The sequence below is a fragment of the Canis lupus genome, chromosome 13 (genome assembly GCF_003254725.2).
Source record: "Canis lupus dingo isolate Sandy chromosome 13, ASM325472v2, whole genome shotgun sequence".
Taxonomy (NCBI): Eukaryota; Metazoa; Chordata; class Mammalia; order Carnivora; family Canidae; genus Canis; species Canis lupus.
Genome location: NC_064255.1, coordinates 35996522 through 36017250, shown reverse-complemented (window position 1 = coordinate 36017250; position 20729 = coordinate 35996522). Strand labels below are relative to the sequence as shown.

The following is a 20729-nucleotide window of genomic DNA, read 5'->3' as shown; positions in this document are numbered from 1 at the left end:
GGAAATGCATCTGGTGACTCTGCGTGTGCCTGAGAGAGCGTGGCTGGTGTTGACATGGTGGCCTGTTGTGTGGTCAAGTTACTGTTTTTCCTGCAAGATGCATTTAACTTGGAGCTTCCAGCAGGTGTGTTGGAAGCTGGGCAGCAAGTACGGTGTTACTGTAACTCCTCTTGCCTGGGAGGTAGCAGATTATGTTAACTGTACTTTCTGCAATTCACTCGCTCTTGCAGCCTTTCTTGGGAGTCCCCTTACGTATAATGACACAGTCTAAAGGGTCCAGAGAAACCTTTGTATTTTGTCTGAAGTTACTGGTGTTCCCTGGGCCTTCTGCAGATAACACTTGGTTGGTTTTCTTGTTTTGAAAAAGCAGACCCAGCAGCTGGCTACCCTGTTTCCTCAGTGCAGGCGGCATTCCTGAGACACACCTGCCTGGTCGACGCAGGCCCCGTGGCACCTCTGTCGCAGCATCTGTGGTGCTGAAACAGCCCCTACAGAAATCGACCCAGATGCTTGAACCCAGGGACACAGCATGAGTCGCCTCTGGTGCCTTGGTGCTGGCCTGGACTCTTGCTTCTGCTGAGGCATGGCTACCCAGGTTTGCAGAATGTGCACACGGACTGAGACAGGAAGGGAGTGGTGTCATGTAAGGGCTATTTCAAATAATCAGGTGGCCCTGTTAGCCTGAGGAAGCCGGAGCTCAGGAAGGCCGCGGCTGTGGTCTCTGAATGCCTGGTAAACGGGCAGGTGGTAGAGGTGGGAGCTGTGCCTGGGGCTCAGAGCCCAGAGCAAGAGACATGTCGCAGCTCACACCTGACTGTGCACCTGCTCCCCTAGCTGCAGGGATGTCCTCCAGGCCCGTCCCTCAGGCAGCATGAGAACCCTCAGCCTCACAGTGGCCAGGAAGCCCTGGGCAGTGTGTGGGACCCTTCCTTGAACAGAGGGGATGTTGTCTGGGAGTTTTTGGATTTTTAATTCTGCATTCCATTCTCCTGTTTTTTTTCTCTGGCAGCTGAACATCAGGCTGGGCGTGGCTGTCGCCTGCAGGCCGTTGAGGCTCATTATCTAACAGTTCTTCCCAGATCAGTGGAAACTGAGGCTGTACAAGTCTGGGGGAATTTTATCAGGCTCTCTTGGGTGGGACCCCAGGACCCCACCCGTCCTTCCTGCCACTTGGCTCAGCTCTTGGCTGATCGTTGGTCGCTTGTCTGCAAGGCCCTGGGACAGGGGCGGGTCTTCCTTGTTCCCCCGAACCCCTTGACTATTGCATCCTGCGTGTGCACCCAGCATCTAGCCTCAGGCCTGGTTTGGGGGAGGTGTGCTCAGGCTGCATCCAGCTGGAATGTGGGACATGATTGTTCAGTAGCTGATGCTATCCCCGGGCGGGGGCAGGGAACGCTGGACTCAGTGCCTTCCCCTACTGTAGGGGCTCCGTAGGGTGTAGAGGCAGGTGTACCCCGCATGACTGCAGGGTGGGTTGCGGGGCTGGGCCTCCAGGCTGGAGGTCCTGAGGAGCAGGGGTATGGTTGGTGCCCGAAATCGGACGGACCCTCCAACACACTAGTCTCAGTGAGACAATCCAGGTGCAAAATGACAAATCCTGTATGATTCCACTTTGAGCGACCCAGAGGAGTCAAGTTCCTAGAGACCCAAAGTGGAGTGGTGGGGGCCGGGGAGGACAGGGACGAGTGTTTATTGGGGGCTGCTTGAGCTTTGCCAGAGGAAAGTATTCTGGGTGGATCTTGGTGACGGCTGTGCAGCAACGTGAATGTCACCAAAATGTACACTTAAAAACGGTTAAAGTGGCCAATTTTAGCTTATGTATATTTTGCCACAATTTTCAAAATGTGGAAAAAAAAAGGACGGGCCCCACAGACTATCCACCTAAACATTGGATTTCCTGCTGACTTGAGACTAAGGAAGCCTGAGGGGTGCCACGTGGCCCAGGCTTGGACACAGCAGACTACCTGCCCTCGTCCAGTGGGAGAGGCTTCCACGGCCCGCGGGCCTGGTGTCCTTGCCTGGAGTCCCGATAGGAAAGCCCACCGGGGTCAGGGGACCCTCACGGTGCCCTCAGAACACCGCAAAATGGGCTCTGGAGGACAAGCAGCATGCCAGGAGGACAGGTGCACGTTAAGGCAGGAGAGGTGGTCATAATCTCCTGAATTTTGAGCAAAATAATTGAAAAGGTTTGTGTGAGACTGTTTTGTTTGGACTGGGAAGTCTGGATTTCCTTATGTTTCAGATCATTGTATTTTAAAAACAATGACCTGTCAGCTGTAGTCCTTTTTCCCAAGGAATTATGAGGCCTGTTATTCTTCCATCAGGCACTGAGGGAGCACCTACCTGCTAGGTGCTGGGCATGGCGCCAGAGTTCAGGTGGAGACGCGACATGTGACCAGGACAGTTGGCTGGGTGAGGTCATGGGTGGGGAGTCTGGGAGTGCGGGAGCCTTTGAACCAGGGATCTAGGGATTCTTCATCAGGGAAGGCCCGCGGGGGCTTATCTGTTCCACGAGCCGGCCCGAGGGCGTGCCCGAGCCGGGTGCCCTCCCAGGGCCTGGCTGAAGGTTGTGATTGATGGTCTGGAGAAGCAAGATTACGAGGACAGTTAGGTACTAGCTGCTGGCTGCTGTTGCAGGCAAGCATGGGAACAGCAGACAAGGCTCCCCACCTGGGTGCGGGGAGGGCATGACGGGAAGTCAGGAGGCTGTGTGGAGGAGGGCACAATGGGCTTCCTGTTGCAAAGAGTAAGTAGATGTCCAAAGTGAGGCAACGGTGAGTCAGCGCATTCTAGGCTGTGATGTAGCCGGGAGAGGTGTAGGGTGTAGGGTATGGTGCGGCTCGGCCAGTGGCAGAGGGCAGGAGCTCACCACAGTGGTGTGAGTGGAGATCCGGCCTCTGGTAGGAGGGATGGATCACAGGGGGCGTTACGCGCCGCTCTAAGGAGGTGATTCAGAGAGAAACGTGGACACAGAGAAACCTTTTTTCATATTGAGCATATGAGCATTGGTACAGCAACGGGTTTTTAGAAGCCTTGATAGTAAGCAGTGTATTGTAGTAGTTTCCAGACTTCCCAGATCGGTCTTCAAAACTGTGGTGACAAAACATGAAGCTGCTTTCCTCTAAGTTCCTTTTAGACTGTCATCTGCTTACATCTTGCGGTCTTTTATTTTTATTTTTTTAAGATTTTAAAATGTTTATTTATTTTTTAAAATTTTACTTATTTTAAATTTTATTTATTCATTCATGAGAGACACACACAGAGAGAAGCAGAGACCCAGGCAAAGGGAGAAGCGGGCTCCATGCAGGGAGCTTGATGTGGGACTTGATCCTGGATCCCGGGACCATGCCCTGAGCCAAAGGCAGATGCCCAACCACTGAGCCACCCAGGCGTCCCTAAAGATTTTTTTTTTAAGAATTTATTTATTCATGAGAGACAGGTGGGGGGGGGGCGCAGAGGGAGAAGCAGGTTCCATGCAGGGAGCCCGATGTGGGAATCAATCCGATCCTGGGTCTCCAGGGTCATGCCCTGGGCCAAAGGCAGGTGCTAAACTACTGAGCCACCGAGGGATCCCTCTTGCTGTCTTAAACACTTGTCTGAGAGTCACCGCCTGTGTTGATGGTAATTGTGTTCACCAGCAGCAGCAATTTCATGTTGTGCTCTGCACGCTTCCTCTTCCGCCCGTCCCCGGGGAGGCCTGAGCTCAGAACCCTTCCCCGTTCTCATTCTTACCCGTTCTCGTTCTCACCCGAGCCCCTGCCGCCTGGGGCCTCCTACGGGCGGCCCCGTATTCTCACCTCTGCTAGATGATGACAGCAGGGCCGACTTGAATCACAGCCAAGCCGGCTTTGCGGGCTGTGTAGGCACAGCTGCGTTGTGGCTTTGAGGGGCTGTTCTCTGCACCACTCTGACTTCACACTCAGGATCTTTGTTTATTTTTTTCAAAAATTGTTGTTGTTAAAGGTCTTATTTATTTACTTGACAGAGAGCACGAGCACGGCGAGCGGGGGCAGCAGACTCCCACTGAGCAGGGAGCCCAAGGCGGGGCTCCATCCCAGTACCCCAGGGGCATGACCTGAGCTGAAGGCAGACGTGTAACTGACTGAGCCACCCGGACACCCCGACACCCAGGGTTTTACATGGGGCTCCTGTGCATCTGCTGTGTCTTACTCATTCTCCTGCGCCAGGAGGGGACAGGTGTCTGAGCAGAGGAGGTCAGAGGGGGTCGTTGCTGTTGACAGGTGTGGGGCGGGACCCTGGGCCGAGCCCGGTCTTCACCTCCAGGGGTCAGAGTGTGAGGAGCCGGAGTGTGCAGGTCCCCCGTGTTGGCCCAAGCGCTTCCCCTTCCTGGGAGGCAAGGCAACACGAACCCTCCTGTCCTCAGGGAGGCCAGCACTTAGAGGAGGGGACACACACTCAAACAGTAAGTCCCACAGCTGCTGGGAGGAGCATCTGAGCGGAGCCCGGTGTGGTGAGTGGGCCAAGGAGTGCCAGCTCTCCTGGGGCAGCACGGAGGCCCTCTGTCAGTGTCAGGTCAGTCACTCGGGTCCTAGTCATGGCCATGTGGAGGGGCATTTTCTGGAGGCAAGCCATTGGTCTGATCGGGACCAAGGGGCCAGGTAGAGTGGGCACGTTCCCCGACTGCTTCTAGAAGCCTTTCTTGGTGAATGGCAGGTGCTTGTGGGGAGGCTGGGCTCTGTGGGATGCAGAAGGCAATGTCACAGCGGGGAGGCCCTCGCAGCAGAGCCTGCCTTGCACGCTGGCCCCAGGCCTCACCTGCCACCTTGGCGTCTCCCGAAGGTCCTGGGCTAGGCTGCCCTGTGTGGGATGCAGTTTCCTTTGGTTCTTGACTTCAAAGCAGGCTGCCTCCTGCCTGGGCTGGGCCCAGCAGACCTGAGGCTGTGGGAGGTCAGGGAGTAGGGGTCGTGGCCTGGTGGCGAGGGCTGCACAGGGCTCATCAGCCACGATCCGGGCCTCGAGCCTGGCGTGCGCACCTGTGAGCACACCTGTAATGTGTGTGCCCTCAGCGGGATGCTCGCGGTGGCCTTTGGGGGGTTTGTCCACCTCCTTTGAGCTGCACTTTGTCCTTCACTGGCCGCCCTCTCGTCGCCGTCGTCGGGATGGTCTCTGGGAGCTGTGCTGAGCCGCGTCGGTCTGTGACTCGAGGTCCTGTGAGAGCTTGGGCCCCGCCAGCCGGTGCCTGCGTCTCCGGGGGCCTGAGCGCCGGGCTGTGCACCTTCCCGATGAGGGCAGGGTGCTCTCCGGGCCCGTGTTTTCTGAGTGGCCGCAGCACATGGGAACTTCCTGGCCCAGAGACCGAGGGTTGTGCTTCTCCCCCCTGACGGAGCCAGACGGCATACGCTCTGCACTGTGCAGAGGCCAGCGAGCTGCCTTTCTCGTGCCCCGTTGGCTGGGAGCAAGTGGGCTCCCGGAGAACTTGCTTCTGAGCATGTCCTTGGGCTCTCAGGTTGGCCTCCCACCGTTTTAAACTCCCTGCCCACAGAAAGCTTGATGGTATGGCAGTCCCAGCGACACAGGGAGGGAGGCTCGTGTCTTCTAGTGGAATCTGCAGAGGCCTCCCCCCGTCCCTGTGTCCCAGTGTGTAGGGTAGGACCTCCTAGGCCAGGTGTTGGGAGCTGTGGGGGCTTCTGAGTCCAGGACCTCTACTCACTGAGGGTTTTAGGAGGCTGCAGGCTGGTGGGTGGTGAGGAGGCCCAGGGAAGCGGAGGACAGTTGGGAAGCGTTGCACTCAGAGAGAAAATCCTGTCTGCAAAGTGGTGCCATTGGAAGCTGTGGGAGGGCCCAGAGGAGTTGGAGGCCCTGGAAAGAAGAGGGCCGGAGGAGGGGCCTACACTGCTGGGCTCTGGGGCTGCTGGGGTGGCTTCCACCAGCATCATTGGGTGGATGGTGGCCCTTTCTCTGAGTTAGGGGACCCTCGAAGGGATCTCGATTTGGAGCAGCAGATCAGGATATGGTTTCCGCACATGTTGAATTTGAAGAATCATTATCCTCCATCTGGGCCTGGTCCTCTTGGTGGGTGCTGCTGGCTTCTGGAAGCCACGAAGCTGTGAAAGGTGGCAGCAACTTGCACCCATCCTGACCCAGGAGCTGAGGCCTAGCTGTAGGATTAGCCGTGCATTTTGTGCACTCCAGGAAGCTTCTGGAATCTTAGGCTGAGCATCTCGTGATTTCTTGTACAACTAAGGTATCGCGGCGATGCCGTCATGAAGACGCTTGTTGCAGTATGTATTTTGGAGCTGTGGGGTGGGTGGTTGTGCTGGTAGTTGGGGTGAGAGCAGCTGGTGCTCCAGCTGGCTGCGGGCCGTGCTCCCGAGACGCTTCCCGGAAGGAAGGAGCCCGCAGCAGCTGGGCGCCAGGGCAGTGGGAGGTTCGCACCCCTGGCTTTGCAGAGGCGCGGTGTCCCGCCAAGTGCATCCAACCGGGCTGCTGCGTCTCCTCCTCAGTTCACATAGGACCGGCACCCCCTGCGGAGTCATCGGGCGCCCCTGGTGGGGGCTGCTGGGGGCTGTCTGTGCACATTATGCGCTGGAGACAGCCCCGCTCCGGGGCCAGCGGGGGCCTGGGGGTGCTTGTTTTACCAGAAGAAAGACCACTTGGAATCCACCAGAATCGAGTGGGGCCCTCAGTAAGCTTGAGGGACACCATTTCTAAACTGCTCCCCTGTGATGTGGCACAGGGAGCCCCCAAGAACCTCTTGAGCAAACTTCTTCATGATCCACCCGCAGAGAGCACGGAACGATCCAGCTGACCGCTTTCCCCTCTGTCCCTGACCTCAGGGGGACCCGTGGCCCCCACGGCCCACCCAGCTGGGGCTGCAGCTCCTGGGTGTCTGAGCCCGCTGTTTAACGCTGGGATGGAGGATACACGGGAGCGCCGCCGGGGTGCAGGGTCGCCTCCGAGAGCAGGCCCGGCTGGCGGGGGGCGTCTGGATCCCTGGGAAGGGCCTGTGTGTACACACGCGCGTCCTGTTCCTCGTCACCTGAAAACGCCACTTGCTGCTCCAGGTGGGGCCCTAGGACCAACAGGGAGCTCCCTTCCCAGGGCTCTGGGGTTCTAGAACATTCTGTGTGGCCCAGTGTAGACCCTTCGCGTGCGGGGACCCCTTTCCTCCGTGGGGCCTGTGCTCTTGAGCCTGCGGCCCCTACACGGGCCTCGGGTGCCCAGGGCCTCCCCAGGGACCCCATGGGGCTCGCTGACTTCGGTTCCTCAGAGGGCATTTCCCACAGAGGGCTGGTTCTCACGAGTCCAGCGTTATCGTGGAATTCTTGTCTGAGAATACAAACATATCTTGATGTGGAAGGCTTTGTCTATTGAGAGAAAGAATGTACGTTCCTATTCCCGGTTCAGATCTTTTGTTAAACATTTATAGGCCGCTTTCCCGCCCCCCCCCCCCCCCCCGGCCCCGTCTGTTGAATGGGAGCCGCGGCGCGTGAGCAGCGTGGCCGCCGCCGCCGTGACCTCACGCGGCCTCCACCGAGGCTGACACACTGAGCATTTCCTGTGAACGGGGAGCCTTCCTGGTCCCACCATTGTTGTCCGCTTCTGCCCGGGAGAAAACAAAAATTATTTACTACGTGCGGCGTGGTGTTTGTTGCTCGCCGTGCTGGGAAATGCGTCGCTGGAGGGGTCCCAGCGCGGCTCGCGGCAGCGGGGACACTGGGGACGCCGGGCTCGCTGGCCCTGGGGCTGCTCCGGGGCACGACGGCACATGCTGGTCCTCCCCCTCCCCCGCGTGCGGGGCAAAGATCGCTGCCCCTGTGCCCAGCTCGGGGCCCCCACCCCAGCCGGTCGGGGCGCAGCCTGGGGTCCGCGTTCCAGAGCCTACAAGAGCGACCCTGGGCTGGCCCGGCTGCCCGGCCCCTGGGCTCACCCTGCGCTCATCCTGCACTTTCCCGCCTTCCCGGGCCTCTGCTCTGTGGGCCCCCCTGTGGGCAGTGTGTCCTCGGGTAGACACTTGGGGTGCCCAGTCAGAGGGGGACCAATGAGGACCCGAAGCCCGGGAACCCCGCGGGCCTGGCGAGTCACTCTGGCAGATGCGTGACGCGGCAGGATCCGGCCCAGCCTCCCCACCCCAAGTGCTCAACTCGAGGATCCCGGCTGAGGCGTCCGAGCACAGGGCTGCAGGCCTGGGGTGTGTCGAGGAGAGCGCCCTAGATAGTGGGCTGGGAGGGAGGTGGGTAGTGGGGTCAGGGACAAGGTGGGAGGCCTGCCCACGGTCTGGGGTTGGGGTTGGCAGCGCAGAAGGGGAGGCAGGGCTCTGCTTGGGCAGGGGGAGCTCCAGGTCGACAGGGATTTGGGGGGTCACAGTGCAGATTGTGGAGGAGGAGGGGCCCCCCAGGGAAGAGAGCCCCCTGGCATGAGGTGTGCTCGGGGCATGGAGTCGGGCTCCAGGCACTGCTGCCTAGCAGCGCCTCCATCCAGCACGTGGTTTTGGTGCCCGCTGTATGCACCAGGCGTGTGATGCCAGCACTCTGGCTTTGTGGCTGAGTTGAACACATGAGGGCCCACTCGGTGGGCAACAGGTGACATTGGTGGTCTGTGCCAGGGCGGACCCGGGGGAACTGTGGGGGTAGGCCGGACTGCAGCAGTGGAGGTGTGAGCCCGGGGCAGGGGCAGGGGCGGCCGGTCAGGATTGGCGCCATGGGGAGAGGATGCTCAGCCCTCTGCAGGGCAGTGCGTTTTGTCTAGGCACGTAGGTCCCGAGCCCCCCTGGAGGGTGGGGTGGCTCCCCACCAGCCCATCGTCTCTTGGGGACCAGCCTCCTCCTTCCTCGGGCTGCCCAGCGCCCTGTGTGACTAGGACCCCGCCCTGTGTGACTAGGACCCCGGCCGAGGCACGGTGGGGGGGAGCTGCTGACCGGTGTCCGCTGGAGCGGTTTCCTCGTGTGTTTCTAAGATTTGGGTCTGAGTTACACGAACGTTCGGTCTCAGTCCTGTGCCTGTTCTCAGAAGGGAGCGACCACATCGTGGTGCTTGTCTGACCCACTTCTTGGCCGCCACACCCGTGTTGTCGGAGCATCTACAGGGCCGTGTCCAGAGCGGGGCCCCCACAAGCCCCATGGGGGCCTCAGAAAGGCTGCTTCAGCCCACCTGGCACAGGAGACAGCTCACCGGGAGGAAGCCTTGGGGGGCAGAGTCGGTCCGGTGAGCTCAGTTGGGGTCTGGGGCAGGTGCACCCCGGCTGTACTCCTCCCGTGCGCTGGCCCGTGCCAAGGACAGCACGGGAGCACTAGGGCCCCCAGGGGCGTACACGCCACTTCCCGGCTCATCCAGCCATGGGCCTGTCCCGGACACTGAGGGGCGGTACTGGCCGGAGCATGAGCCTGAGCACACCTTTGGGCTCATCTGCCGCCGTGCCCCCCACCCCCCATTTCTGGGCATCTGTGGGCACAGCACCTGTCGGGGGCAGTGCAGGCTTCTGTCCATGCTTTTGGTCCTTCCACATAGGGGCAAGAAGCCTCGTTTTCCAGAGGGCACCTTCGCTGGAGTGGCTTCCCTGCCTGTCCCCTCGACAGGCCGCTTCTCTGCCCACGTCCGTGTTGTAGCCCGTGCTGGGGAAGGGCACAGGCTTTGTGTCCACCGGACCCTGCTGTGTCTCACCCTTGCTGGCCTCGAGGACTTCGTGGGGATGCTGTCCCGGCCTGCCATCAGCCAGGGGCGGGTGGGCAGTGGGTTAGCTGACGTGGGTCGGGGTCAGGGCACGCCTCCCACCCAGCAGGCGTTCACGGCCCAGGTGGTGGTCTGCACTCCGCAGCCAGTCTTCAGATACTCGTGTCTGCGTGAAGCTGTGCACCTCGGAGATGCTTAAGGATGTCTGTTTAAGTTCAGGAGGGATTACGTGCAAACAGTTCTCTTGTGACCAGCCCGGTGGCCTCTTGTCGCTTGGTCACAGCTCTGGAAATGACTGAGCATGGCCAGAAGGAAGTGCTGGGCTACTGCTTATCCCTCCCCACCTGAGGCCAAGTCTTTAAGGGACTGCTTTTACTCCCAGCTTCCTCTCTGCCTGTTGGCGCAGTGGAACTGGGTCCTGGAGCTGATGCCCGAGTGTGGTGTGCCCAACATTAAAGACCCATCAGGGGGGCGTGCACACCCATCTTCACTTGCGGGGTGGCTGCCTCCTGGTGCCCAGGGGGTGGTACATGTTGCCACGCATGTGTGCTGGAGCTCTGCACCTGCCCTCCGTGTACCCCTCATTCTGCCCTCTTCCTCTGAACCCTGGCTTCCTACCCTGAGGCCCTCACACCCTGCAGGTGCAGCTGGTCACCAGGACCTGGGGGGAGTCGGCCTTCTCCTGTGTGGGGCTGCTTTGCTGCTGGCGCTCTGGCTGGCCATGACGCGTGACCCGACTGGAGGCTGTTTGTGCCCAACAGAGTTGTCAGTGTGGTATGGCAGCAGGAGGATGTGGGCTCTGGTGACAGTGCCGAGTTCAGGCGTCGGGGTGTCACTTGCCTTCAGTCCAGGCAGTTCCCCTCTGAGCGTTGAGTCCCTCACCAGTAGAATGAGTTCAATGGTACGAAGCTCTCTGGCTGCCTGTGAGTATATCTCCGGCGCGGCTGTGCTCTGTAAATTGTCACGAGGTTGTGGTCATCAGTGGGACATGAAGAAAATGGGGTGGCTTGGGGCCCCAGGACATCGGGAGCTGTACCCCCCACCAGTCAGCTACCAGCCCCCCACCTGGACTGCCTGGGCTGTGCTGGTGGCAGTAGCTCACCCACCCACCCGTCACTTAGCCCCTGGGCCATGGGTCCCTCTGTCATCCTGCACAGTTGGCCCCTCTCACAGGAGCTCGGGCTGTGGCAGTTCCTGAATGACACCCTTTCTTCAGTAAATAGTGACTGAGGCAGAGGACACCCAGTCCCTTTCGTCACAGGGCTTACCGTGCAGGGAAGCCGGCCACAGCTTGGATGCGGTAAAGGCACTACTCGGCCTCACAGAGCTGTGCAAGGATCAAATGAAATGCTAGAACTCGACATTAGTCATTTTGAAAACCAAGCAGAAGGAGCGCGGTGACTCGCATCAGAACAACTGTTCTGCCGTTAACAGAATTTGTGGACCAAATGTGAAAGCAGCTCCCCGAAGCCGCTGGAACATTGGGAAACAGAAGGGAACAGTGCTGGGCGAGCTCTCGTCGTTTACAGCCTTCACCCTACAGACGGGCCTTGTTTGATGCCACACGGCAGCGAGGACAGCTGGACGTGTGCCCTGTTGCTGGAAGGACTCAGGGATAAAGTTTGGAACAGAGTTTGAGTGGGGTACCTTCTGCAGCCAGGGGAACCCACGGACTCTGGGGACATCTCTGCTCGTATCTCTGATTTTTTTTTTTTTTTTAATTTAAGTTTTATTTATCCGTTTTAGAGAGAAGACAGGCAGGGGGAGGAGCAGAGGGGTAAAGAGTCTTGGGCAGGCTCCACATTGAGCACATAGCCTGATGAAGGGCTTCATCCCATGACCCTGAGTTCACGACCTCAGCCAAAACCAAGAGTCAGAGACTCAACTGAGCGACCAGGCGCCCCTCTGATGACTGGTTCTTGAAATGTGGATTTATGGGCCAGATTCCAAGCAGCTCAGTGAAAAGAAGGGAACAGATTTCCTGTCTCCTGTTGCAGGAGAAAGTTTTGAGTTTGAGTCTAGCCAAGTTGGTTGTTAAAATGAGAATATCAACACCCTTCAAAGGAATGTAGCAGAATGTAGAGTCTCTACAGTATGTCCTTCATAATGTCTAGGGTATGGCTTGGTATTCTTGGAGATAAGAAACAGGGAAGATGAAAACGTGACCCTTAGTCCAGTTTAAAGGTGATGGTGGAGACTCCTCCCAAGGTGGTGACTCACCTGGGAATCATCAGGCTAGTGTAAGAGTGCTCAAGGACGTGAAGGAAGACCTCCTGGTGGGAAGTAGGAGATCTCAACAGAGAAACTATTGAAGAAAAAGAAGAACCAGATGGAAATTTCTAGAACTGAAAAATATAACACCTGAAAAAATCAGAAGCTGGGGTAGGGCGAGACAACATACTGAAAGCTTGTTGGGCAGAAATGATGGAAGAACGGGGAGGACCGAGTTGGAGAACAGGAACGAGTGGGGCCTCTGGGCGCGTGGGGGCAGAGGCAGCGGGTCTGTCCCACCTGTGGTTGGGGTCCCAGAGGATGGGGCGCAGCAGATAGAACTAACAAAATTTCCCAAGCGTGCTGAAAGGTGAATGTGTACAGGCTCGGGGAGCTCAGCAGAGGCCAAGCAGGAGAAAGGAAAAATAAAACTTTGCTTAGGCTCATCATAGTCCAACTGCTGAAAACCAAACCAGACCGAGAAAATCTTAAGCACCCAGAGGAGAGGAAGACATTTCACATCTCCAGTCGCATGAAATGTCACCGCCTTCTCTGCAGACACAGGGGAACAACCGCCTCACAGCTCCCAAGGGCGATGCGGGAGGAGTTACCCCAGAATTCTTTATCCAGCAAAAATACCCTTTAAGAATAAAAGTGAGAGGGATTTTAGAGAGCACTTGCCGTCAGCAGATTGCTGGAAGAAATGCTGAAGAGACTAAAGACAGTCCTTGAGGCAGAAGGGACGTGGTGCCACGTGAACACTCAGGTCTTCAGGAGGGAAGAAGAAGATGTTGAATAGGAGGTAAAAATAAAAGGTTTCCTTTTAATTCCCTTAAAATAAGCAGGGCTGTTTAAAACAAACAGCACAGCGCAGAATGAGGTTTACGCAGTCTGCGGGTATGACGCATGTAGCACCTGTAGCCTGAGGAGGCTTGGGGACAAAGACACATCCGAGAGGTTCTTGCTTACGTGCTGGGCTTATCATCCGCTAGACTGAGGAGTCGGCGTGTGATGAAATCTCTAGAGCAGCTACTCAGGATAATGCTGAAAAGGCAGCGTGGACGTGAAGGTGGAAGGCAACACGGGATTCAGTTAGCTTGGCCCAGAGTAGGCAGGAACGAGAGGTGCAGAGAAAGCAAGGAATCCCCTCAGCCAGGTAAGGAATCCCGCTGCGCGCAAGGGGACACGATAGTCCAGGAGAAGGACCAGCAGAGCGATGAAGAGCGGCTGATGTGCGGAGGGCCACATGCTTGGAATACGCCGTGGGGCGGATCGATCTGCCGCGCAGGTGGGAAGCCTGAGCCCCGGGGAAGCCACACTAGCATCCAGGTGGACCTCCCGGTAAAGACGGGCGTGGCCTGCAGAAAGGTCAGTGAGATGGGGCACGGGCACGGGCACAGGGATGCGTGTGCTCCTGACACCGCGCTTGGGGATCCCGAACACAAAGATGAGCAGGATCCAGGATTTTGCTGCCACAGCCCCGGGGCAGGCCCAGCAGGTCAGGGGTGCGTCGTGTGCTGAGGCAGGGGCCTTGAAATGTGGTGCCAGGCTGCGGTGCAGCAGGTGGGCAAGGCCCTCTGCATCTTGCTGGAGGCCGTGAGCTTGTCGGAACTTGGGGTCTTGGAAGGGCTTGCCGTCACGGGGTAGATGGATGCAGGCCTGGTAGGGAGGGCGTCCCGGGCTGGAGGGGACCAGCCACAGCCAAGGACTGGGCCGCAGGGGGGTTGGTGGGCTGACCTCTGCAGCCCAAGGATGGGTTAGCAGAGGGTTGGTGGTCAGGGTCTTCTCGCTGGTCCTATAGGCACATCTCAGGGTTTGGTGCAGTTGAACAAACATGAGCCCCTCGGCAGGTCTCCTACCACGCGGGGACAAATAAACCAGGGACCACCGTCAGAAATGCACGGTCTTTGGGGGTTTAGGACTTGTGGAAACCGAGCAGTGGTGGTACTCGGGCCTTGGGGACCTCCAGAAGGTGCTCCCCGCCGGAGCTGCAGACAGCGGGAGGTGTGCAGCAAGGCCAGGCCCTGGGAGGGAGGGCAGGTGTGGCCAGGTCCCCTGGTGTGCATGCGTGAGCGTGAACTCTGCCAGGAGCCACGTGTCTACAGGCTGGCCAGTGTTTGTTAGTCACGTTGTGCCCTATTAAAACCCCAACCAAAGTAAGAGTCCATGTGCCCTGGAGTAAGGACGCGTCCTATCCTCTGAGATAGTGACCGGGTCGGGTCGCACACGTGGGGTAGGTTTGCCAGCGGTCATCTCTGAGGATCAGGGTGCGGCCACGGGCTCCCGCACGGGGCAGTGCCGGCCTGGCCTGTGCAGTCCGTGTTGCCCCCCCTCGCCCGCCCGGCCCAGGCCTGCGTGGCAGCCGTAGCACACCCAGGGACACGCTCGGCATGCCGCTCATTTCCTGGGACATCCATATGGTCTCTGACTTGAATAGGAACAGCGCTCCCCCTCCCTAAAGCTCTGTACTGTGGAGGCCAGAGCAGACGGCTGCACTGCAGACCGTGTCGCTGCAGGGTCCTTCCCCTGCCAGGTGCGCGTGGCCCATGTGCTGGCCGGCACCCCGTGTCCCGGGGCCTGTGGGGTGCAGAGCCCTAGCTGGGGATCGCTGGCACGCTGAAGCCCTCTCATGCAAGTTAACTTCATTGAAGTAGGACGCAGGTGCGTGATGGGCGCCTGGAGTGAGGTGACCTGTCAGCAGTGGTCCGTCCAGATAAAGAACTGAACACATTGGCCCCGAAGCCCCCGCCCCCAAGGTCGACGACAGCCTATGAGCCCCTGTGGCCTTCACGTGCATGGAACCCAGTGTGCGCTCCTGTGGCTGCGTGTGTGGGTGCAGCCTGCCCCTCCCCACAGCTGCTGCATCTCTGGGGTGTGGGTGTGCCGTTCCACCTGCGATGGGCACGGGGTGTGTGTGATAGGGTGGCAGCATGTAGGCTGAAGGGGATCCTCGCTTCTCACTGTGCGTCTCGTGCAGAGTCCCTAACCTCTCTGAGCTTCAGATTCCCCACCTGGAAAATGGGTGCACAGGGATCCCTGCCTTCCTGGGCGGGCAGGGGATCAGATCAGAGTGACTGTCTCCTGCCAGTAGACACCTTGGCTCCAGCTGAACTCCCGATGATGCCTTCCCTTCTCGTGGGGCCCTCAGTGGTGCCTCGGAAGGCCGCTGCTGGGGGCATTTAGGGCGCCCATGGCTAGGTGGCCCCCTCAGAGGCCCTCCGGGGATATGTTCTGGCCAGTGAGGCCCAGAGTGGCTCCAGTGCAGGTCCTCACTACTCCTGACTACTCCCCTGGTCGTGGGCTGATGTGGGCCTGATGTCTGTTGCCTGTGGGGTGGCGGTAAGCACCCGAGCTGTGGGGTCCTGGTCAGCACTAGTGCAGGAGAGAGCCGCGTGCCACTGGCCCCACGGGGCCTGGTCTCCACGTGTGCGTGGCCGGTCCAGGCTCTGCTTGTCACACCGGGTGCCTGGGTGTGGATGCACCTGCAGCAGGTCCCAGGGGCTGGCCCCACAGCGCCTGGTCTCTACTGTGTGTGGCCGGTCCAGGCTCTGCTCGTCACATTGGGTGCCTGGGTGTGGGTGCACCTGCAGCAGGTCCCAGGGGCTGGTCCCAGGCTGCCTGATGCTTCTCACGGGGCTGTGGTTGGTTCCCATCTCTCTGCTTCCGAGGGAGGCACCAGGACCCCGTGGCGTTTCCTGCACCCAGATGTGTGTGCCCATGTGCATGCGCGCCTGTGCCGGCGGCGCCCGTCCCCAGGGCGCGGGGTCCGCGTGTGTCCCGACAGCCTGCCCGTGTCTGCCGCAGGCCTCCCGGAGCAGTACTACAGCCTCACCTGGTTCCTGAGCCCCGTCCTCGGCCTCCTCTTCACGCCCATCATCGGCTCGGCCAGTGACCGCTGCACCCTGAGCTGGGGCCGCCGGCGGCCCTTCATCCTCGCCCTGTGCGTCGGCGTGCTCTTCGGCGTGGCGCTCTTCCTGAACGGCTCCGCCATCGGTGAGTGTCCCTGCGCCCCGAGAGCCCTGCGGGGGGCAGCCTGGCGGCGGCGGCTGCCCTGGGGCTTCCGGGCCCCACGTGGGAACGCCGTGGGGACCTGTTCGCAGGGAAGCCCTTCCTGTTGTGACCCGCTTGTTTTCCTTGCGTATCTGACAGCACGTCCTGTTTCCAGCCTTGCTGCAGAAATTCCCTCTCCGTTTTTCTCCGTTTCTCAGACTTGGTATTGAAAGCGTCCAGACCCAGTTCCATACTTTTTTTTTGTTTCACGTACTCGTGGTTTGTTCTGCCTTTGTTGTTGTTGTTGTTGTTGTTTGGTGTTTAATTAAAGCAGCTCTTTGTGGGAAAATAGTTTTTGCCCTGAGGGAGCCCATCAAAACTGCCAAAAACAAAACCTTATTTTCTGGCAATGACTGTTTAAGGCGGAGGCTTGATCTATGATCCGACGTAAGCGGGCATGCCCCACGTCTGCGACAAGTGAGGTGGAAGCCAGTGATGTGGGAGCACTCACAAGGTGCCCCAGAAACCCTCCGTTTCCCCGAGGCCCCTGCTCCCTGCTGGCCTGGAGTCCAGGCCCCTGTGGGCGGGGGGCTGCAGGCTCTAGCAGGTGGTCACCTCCTACCTAGGTGGCCAGCGTCCCCTCCCAGCACACGGACCCAGAGGGAAAGCTGTGGCCTCGAAGGCTGCATCTGCACAGGTGGTCCTGCTGGAACGTGGCCTCAAGGGGCAGGGACGGGTGGGCTACGGCCCCGCCCCGACGCCCTCTCTCTTGGGGAGCTCACGCTTCTCCTGGGCTTCTCCCCCACACCTCCTGTGCTGCCGCGAATCTGCTCGGGGCCCCTGTTCTGTACCCGCTGCCACCTGCACATGCGTGGGGACAGGATGCCAGCAGAGCTCAAGCACCAGGCTGTAGCTCCACCATCGGGGTAGCGGGTTGCTCTCTGGGTTCAGGGCATACTCCCCAGGACAGGTGAGACGTGGCTGTGCTTGGAGCTGCTTTGGGTGCTTCCAGCCCACTGAGGGAGGAATGGTGCTTGAGCAGGGCCGTTCACGTCGCTCCTCAGGGCCACGCATTTCTGGCACCCAGGCCCTTCCTAGAAGGTGCTTGACCGGCCCTGGGGGTGGGGGTGGGCGTCGTGAGTACTTCCCATGGTGTCTCGCCCGTGGTTCTGGCCAGTGCCTTGGGTGCCGTCTGCCTTGGGAAATGTTCTCAGTGTTGGCCTTAAAACGTTAACTCTTCTCAAAGCAAATTAGAAAATAAACCCGGGGTCACCATGTAGTGTCTGTTAGACAGATTCAGTCTTTTTTTGGAGGGTGTGAAACCACAGCGGATAAATAGGGACGTGTGTGTGGATGACCGGGGAGACCCACTGAGGGGGCTCCCCTGCAGGCGCTGGGCCAGGCGGGTGCACACGCTCCCCCCCAGGCCCTGGCTGGCAGCTGATCCTGAACCCTGGCAGTGCGTGCACCTCAGGGTGTCACCCATCACCTCTTCTCACTGGTGCTCAGTTAGTGCTCCCAACACCGCCCTGCTTCCCCTATGAGGGTTGGGGAGGAAGGACCGTTTTCCCTCTTTAGCTATGAAGGGTTAAAGATAAGTGAGCTCCTTGAGGTTCACCCAATAGCTCACGTGACTGGGGAGAAAGAATAACCCTACAAGCAACAGAAATAGAAAAAACCAAAGCCCATCTTCTGTCCTAGAGTCTGTCCCAAGGGACATGCCCTTTCTGACCTTGGCCAGAGCGTCCCCACCTCCCCTTTGGTGGCCATCCTGTCCTAGGAGCTGAGGCCTGACTGCCCCTGTGCATTCATTCAGGCCTGTCTCTCGGTGATGTCCCCAACCGGCAGCCCATTGGCATCGTCCTCACAGTGCTGGGGGTGGTCGTCCTGGATTTCAGCGCCGATGCGACCGAGGGCCCCATCCGTGCCTACCTGTTGGATGTGGTGGACAGCGAGGAGCAGGATATGGCCCTTAACATCCATGCCTTCTCTGCTGGTGAGCGCACGCCCCCCGCCCCCACCCCACCCCCAGCCCTTACCCGGTTCCTCCAGGGAGGACCAGCGCGGGGAAGGCTGTTCCCGTGCCTCCCTCCTCCCCACCTTGGGGTGGGGGTGCTGGATGGCTGCTCGTGGGCAAGGCGGTGAGCAGGCCGCTGCTAACCTGTCCCTGCACTCGGGCTCTGTTGACATCCGTTGGGAACAGCAGCTTCCTGAGCTTAGGGCTAACGCGGTCAGGACTGCCCGGAGTCGAGGGCAGCCATCCATTTCCTGTCCTGGCAGAGAGCTGCTCCCGATTCCTTAGGCAGGAGTCTGTTAATCTCCAAACCTAGGGTCAGCTGTAGTTTCTCGGCTTGTTTTTCCTACCGTTTCCTCATTTTCCATCCCCAAAACTCATCCTGACTCAGGACGTAGCTATGAGTGGTGGCCCTGGTCCAGGATTAAGGATAGAGGCCCTTCTAGACCTTTCCTAGCTTCTCCTCCTCAGGGAGGGAGTGTCGAGGCGCCCTGCACCACTCACGGGCTCCCTCTGTCTCTCCCACCTGATCAGGCCTCGGCGGGGCCATCGGCTACGTGCTGGGGGGCCTGGACTGGACCCAGACCTTCTTGGGCGCCTGGTTCCGGACACAGAACCAGGTGCTCTTCTTCTTCGCGGCCATCATCTTCGTGGTGTCGGTGACCCTGCACCTGTTCAGCATCGAGGAGGAGCAGTACAGTCCCCAGCAGGAGCGGGGCGGGGAGGCGGCCGACGCCCTGGCCCCCGCTGCCCGCGTGCACATCCTGGACGGTGGCGTGGCCCTGTTCCCCGAGGAGGTGCAGTCAGAGCATGAGCTCACCCTGGACTACCTGAGTGTGGACATGGTGCGGAGCAAGAGCGACTCCGTGCTGCACGTGCCGGACGCCGCCCTGGACCTGGAGCCCGAGCTGCCCTTCCTGCCCGACATCGAGCCCTCCATCTTCCACGACGGCTCATACCCCGGCACCCCTCGCAGCACCAGCCAGGAGCTCGCCAGAGCCAGGCCGGCCCGCCTGGCCTCACTGCTCAGGGAAACTGCGAAGGAGGATGAGACGCTGCTCGATAATCACTTGAACGAAGCCAAAGTCCCCAACGGGAGCGGCTCTCCCCCAAAAGACGGCCTGGTCGGCTACACCAGGGTGGACACGAAGCCCTCGGCCGCCTCCGGCTCCATGAGGCGGCGAAGGCACATGTTCCGCCGCCAGGCCTCCAGCACCTTCTCCTACTACGGCAAGATCGGGTCCCACCGCTACCGCTACCGGCGGGCCAACGCCGTGGTCCTCATCAAGCCGTCGCGCAGCATGAGCGACCTGTACGACTTGCAGAAGCGGCAGCGGCAGCGCTGCCGACACCGGAACCAGAGCGGGGCCACCACGTCCAGTGGGGACACGGAGAGCGAGGAGGGGGAGGGTGAGACCACCGTGCGGCTGCTGTGGCTGTCCATGCTGAAGATGCCCAAGGAGCTGATGCGGCTATGCCTCTGCCACCTGCTCACCTGGTTCTCCGTCATCGCTGAGGCCGTGTTCTACACCGACTTCATGGGCCAGGTCATCTTTGAAGGGGACCCCAAGGTGAGAGCCCGGGCCCTCGCTTTTGGCAGCCAGAAGGGTGCTGGCCGGGGGGCGTGTGACAGCAGGAGGGACGGTGGCCAGGGGCTCAGCGGCAGAGGAGCTGCTCCCGAGACGGCATCCACTGCCCGGTGCCCGTGTGGTGCAGGGGGGAAGGCAGACTGGGGGCAGCTGGCCACGTGTACCCCAGATTCTGTGGTTAGGGGTATGCGGTGATGAGCTGGAGAGGCTTGAAGGAAGGCGGTACCCCGCCACTCCGTACCCACCTGCCCCTTGCTGCTCGGGGGCAGGGGGTGGAACCCGTGTTCCCTGCGGCCCGGCTCGCCTGGGACCTGCTTCTGTTCCCATGGCATCAGCTGCCTCACACCTGTGGCCTGAGCACAGGCCCGGCCTCCCTCCCCTCCAGGCAGGCCTCCCTCCGACTCCGGCGCAGGGCAGGGGTGAGGCTGCGGGGGCTTAAAACAGCCCGGAGACCAGCCTGAGGCTCCTGTCCCGTGTAGCGCTCAGCACTGTAAACAGCCTGCCCTCGGTTGAGATGGGAAGTAACTTTCCTTCGCCCAAAGGGTGTGGCACATTGTCCTTGCCAGCCCCAAACCTCAGTCTCTCCTTTCTGGAACAGGCTCCCTCCAACTCGACTGCCTGGCAGGCCTACAACGCCGGTGTGAAGATGGGCTGCTGGGGCCTGGTCATTTACGCGGCCACCGGTGCAATTTGCTCAGGTAAGTGGTCCTCTGGGCCGGTGGCGGCGTTCCCTGGGAGATGCTGTGGGTTGGGAAGTGGGGCCGAGGTCAAGGTCATCGTGCTCTGAAGGTGGGCCTGACTCTGAATGCAGCTGTGGCTCAGGGACAGAGGCGTGGAGACTGGTGTGTCTAGAATTGTGCCTCCCGAGCCCCCATGCAGGCTGGTGTTGTGAGCTGGTTCCTGCCCAGCAGCTCCTCCGAGGGAGGCTGGCTAGGGTCGGGCCCAGGGCGATGGCGGGACTGCCCGAGCTGTGCCCGCGAGCCCGCAGAGGGCTCCGTGCATCTTAGCCAGGAGCACAGGGAGGGGGGTGCCAATCCCACAGTGGGCGTGAGGTCATGAGGTGTGTTCAGGTTCTGCACTGTCGGGGGGCGGGGGCTGGAGGTGCGGTTTTATCATCGAGGATGGGGGTCCAGGTGCCAAGCCCTAGTCTTGGGAGCAGCCTTCCAGAAATGGGGCTCAGCCAGGGCCCGGGGTCTCCTAAACAAGTCTGGTCTGGGTCCTGCCCCGTCTCTACACGAACCATAGAAGGGGAAGGTCAGCGTGGTGTCAACCTGGCCTGGACTTGAGGGTGGCCGA

General features: G+C 60.0%; 1 protein-coding gene across 12 annotated transcripts in view; it reads left to right on the top strand.

The window, feature by feature from the left end:
* The window catches only part of SLC45A4 (solute carrier family 45 member 4), an 82763-nt gene that overhangs the window by 54673 nt on the left and 7361 nt on the right, over window positions 1–20729 (top strand). For 11 of the 12 annotated variants that reach the window (XR_007401768.1, XM_025450083.3, XM_049093143.1 and 8 more), the window contains 4 exons: window positions 15645–15833; window positions 17647–17826; window positions 18379–19415; window positions 20032–20131. Coding sequence is in view for 11 of the 12 variants with exons in the window: in XM_025450083.3 (XP_025305868.1) it covers window positions 15645–15833; window positions 17647–17826; window positions 18379–19415; window positions 20032–20131 (1506 nt within the window). In the remaining variant the exon portion in view is untranslated. Of the gene's footprint in view, window positions 1–12724; window positions 12997–15644; window positions 15834–17646; window positions 17827–18378; window positions 19416–20031; window positions 20132–20729 lie in introns of those variants that run through there. The other variant, XM_049093145.1, reaches the window with a different exon arrangement.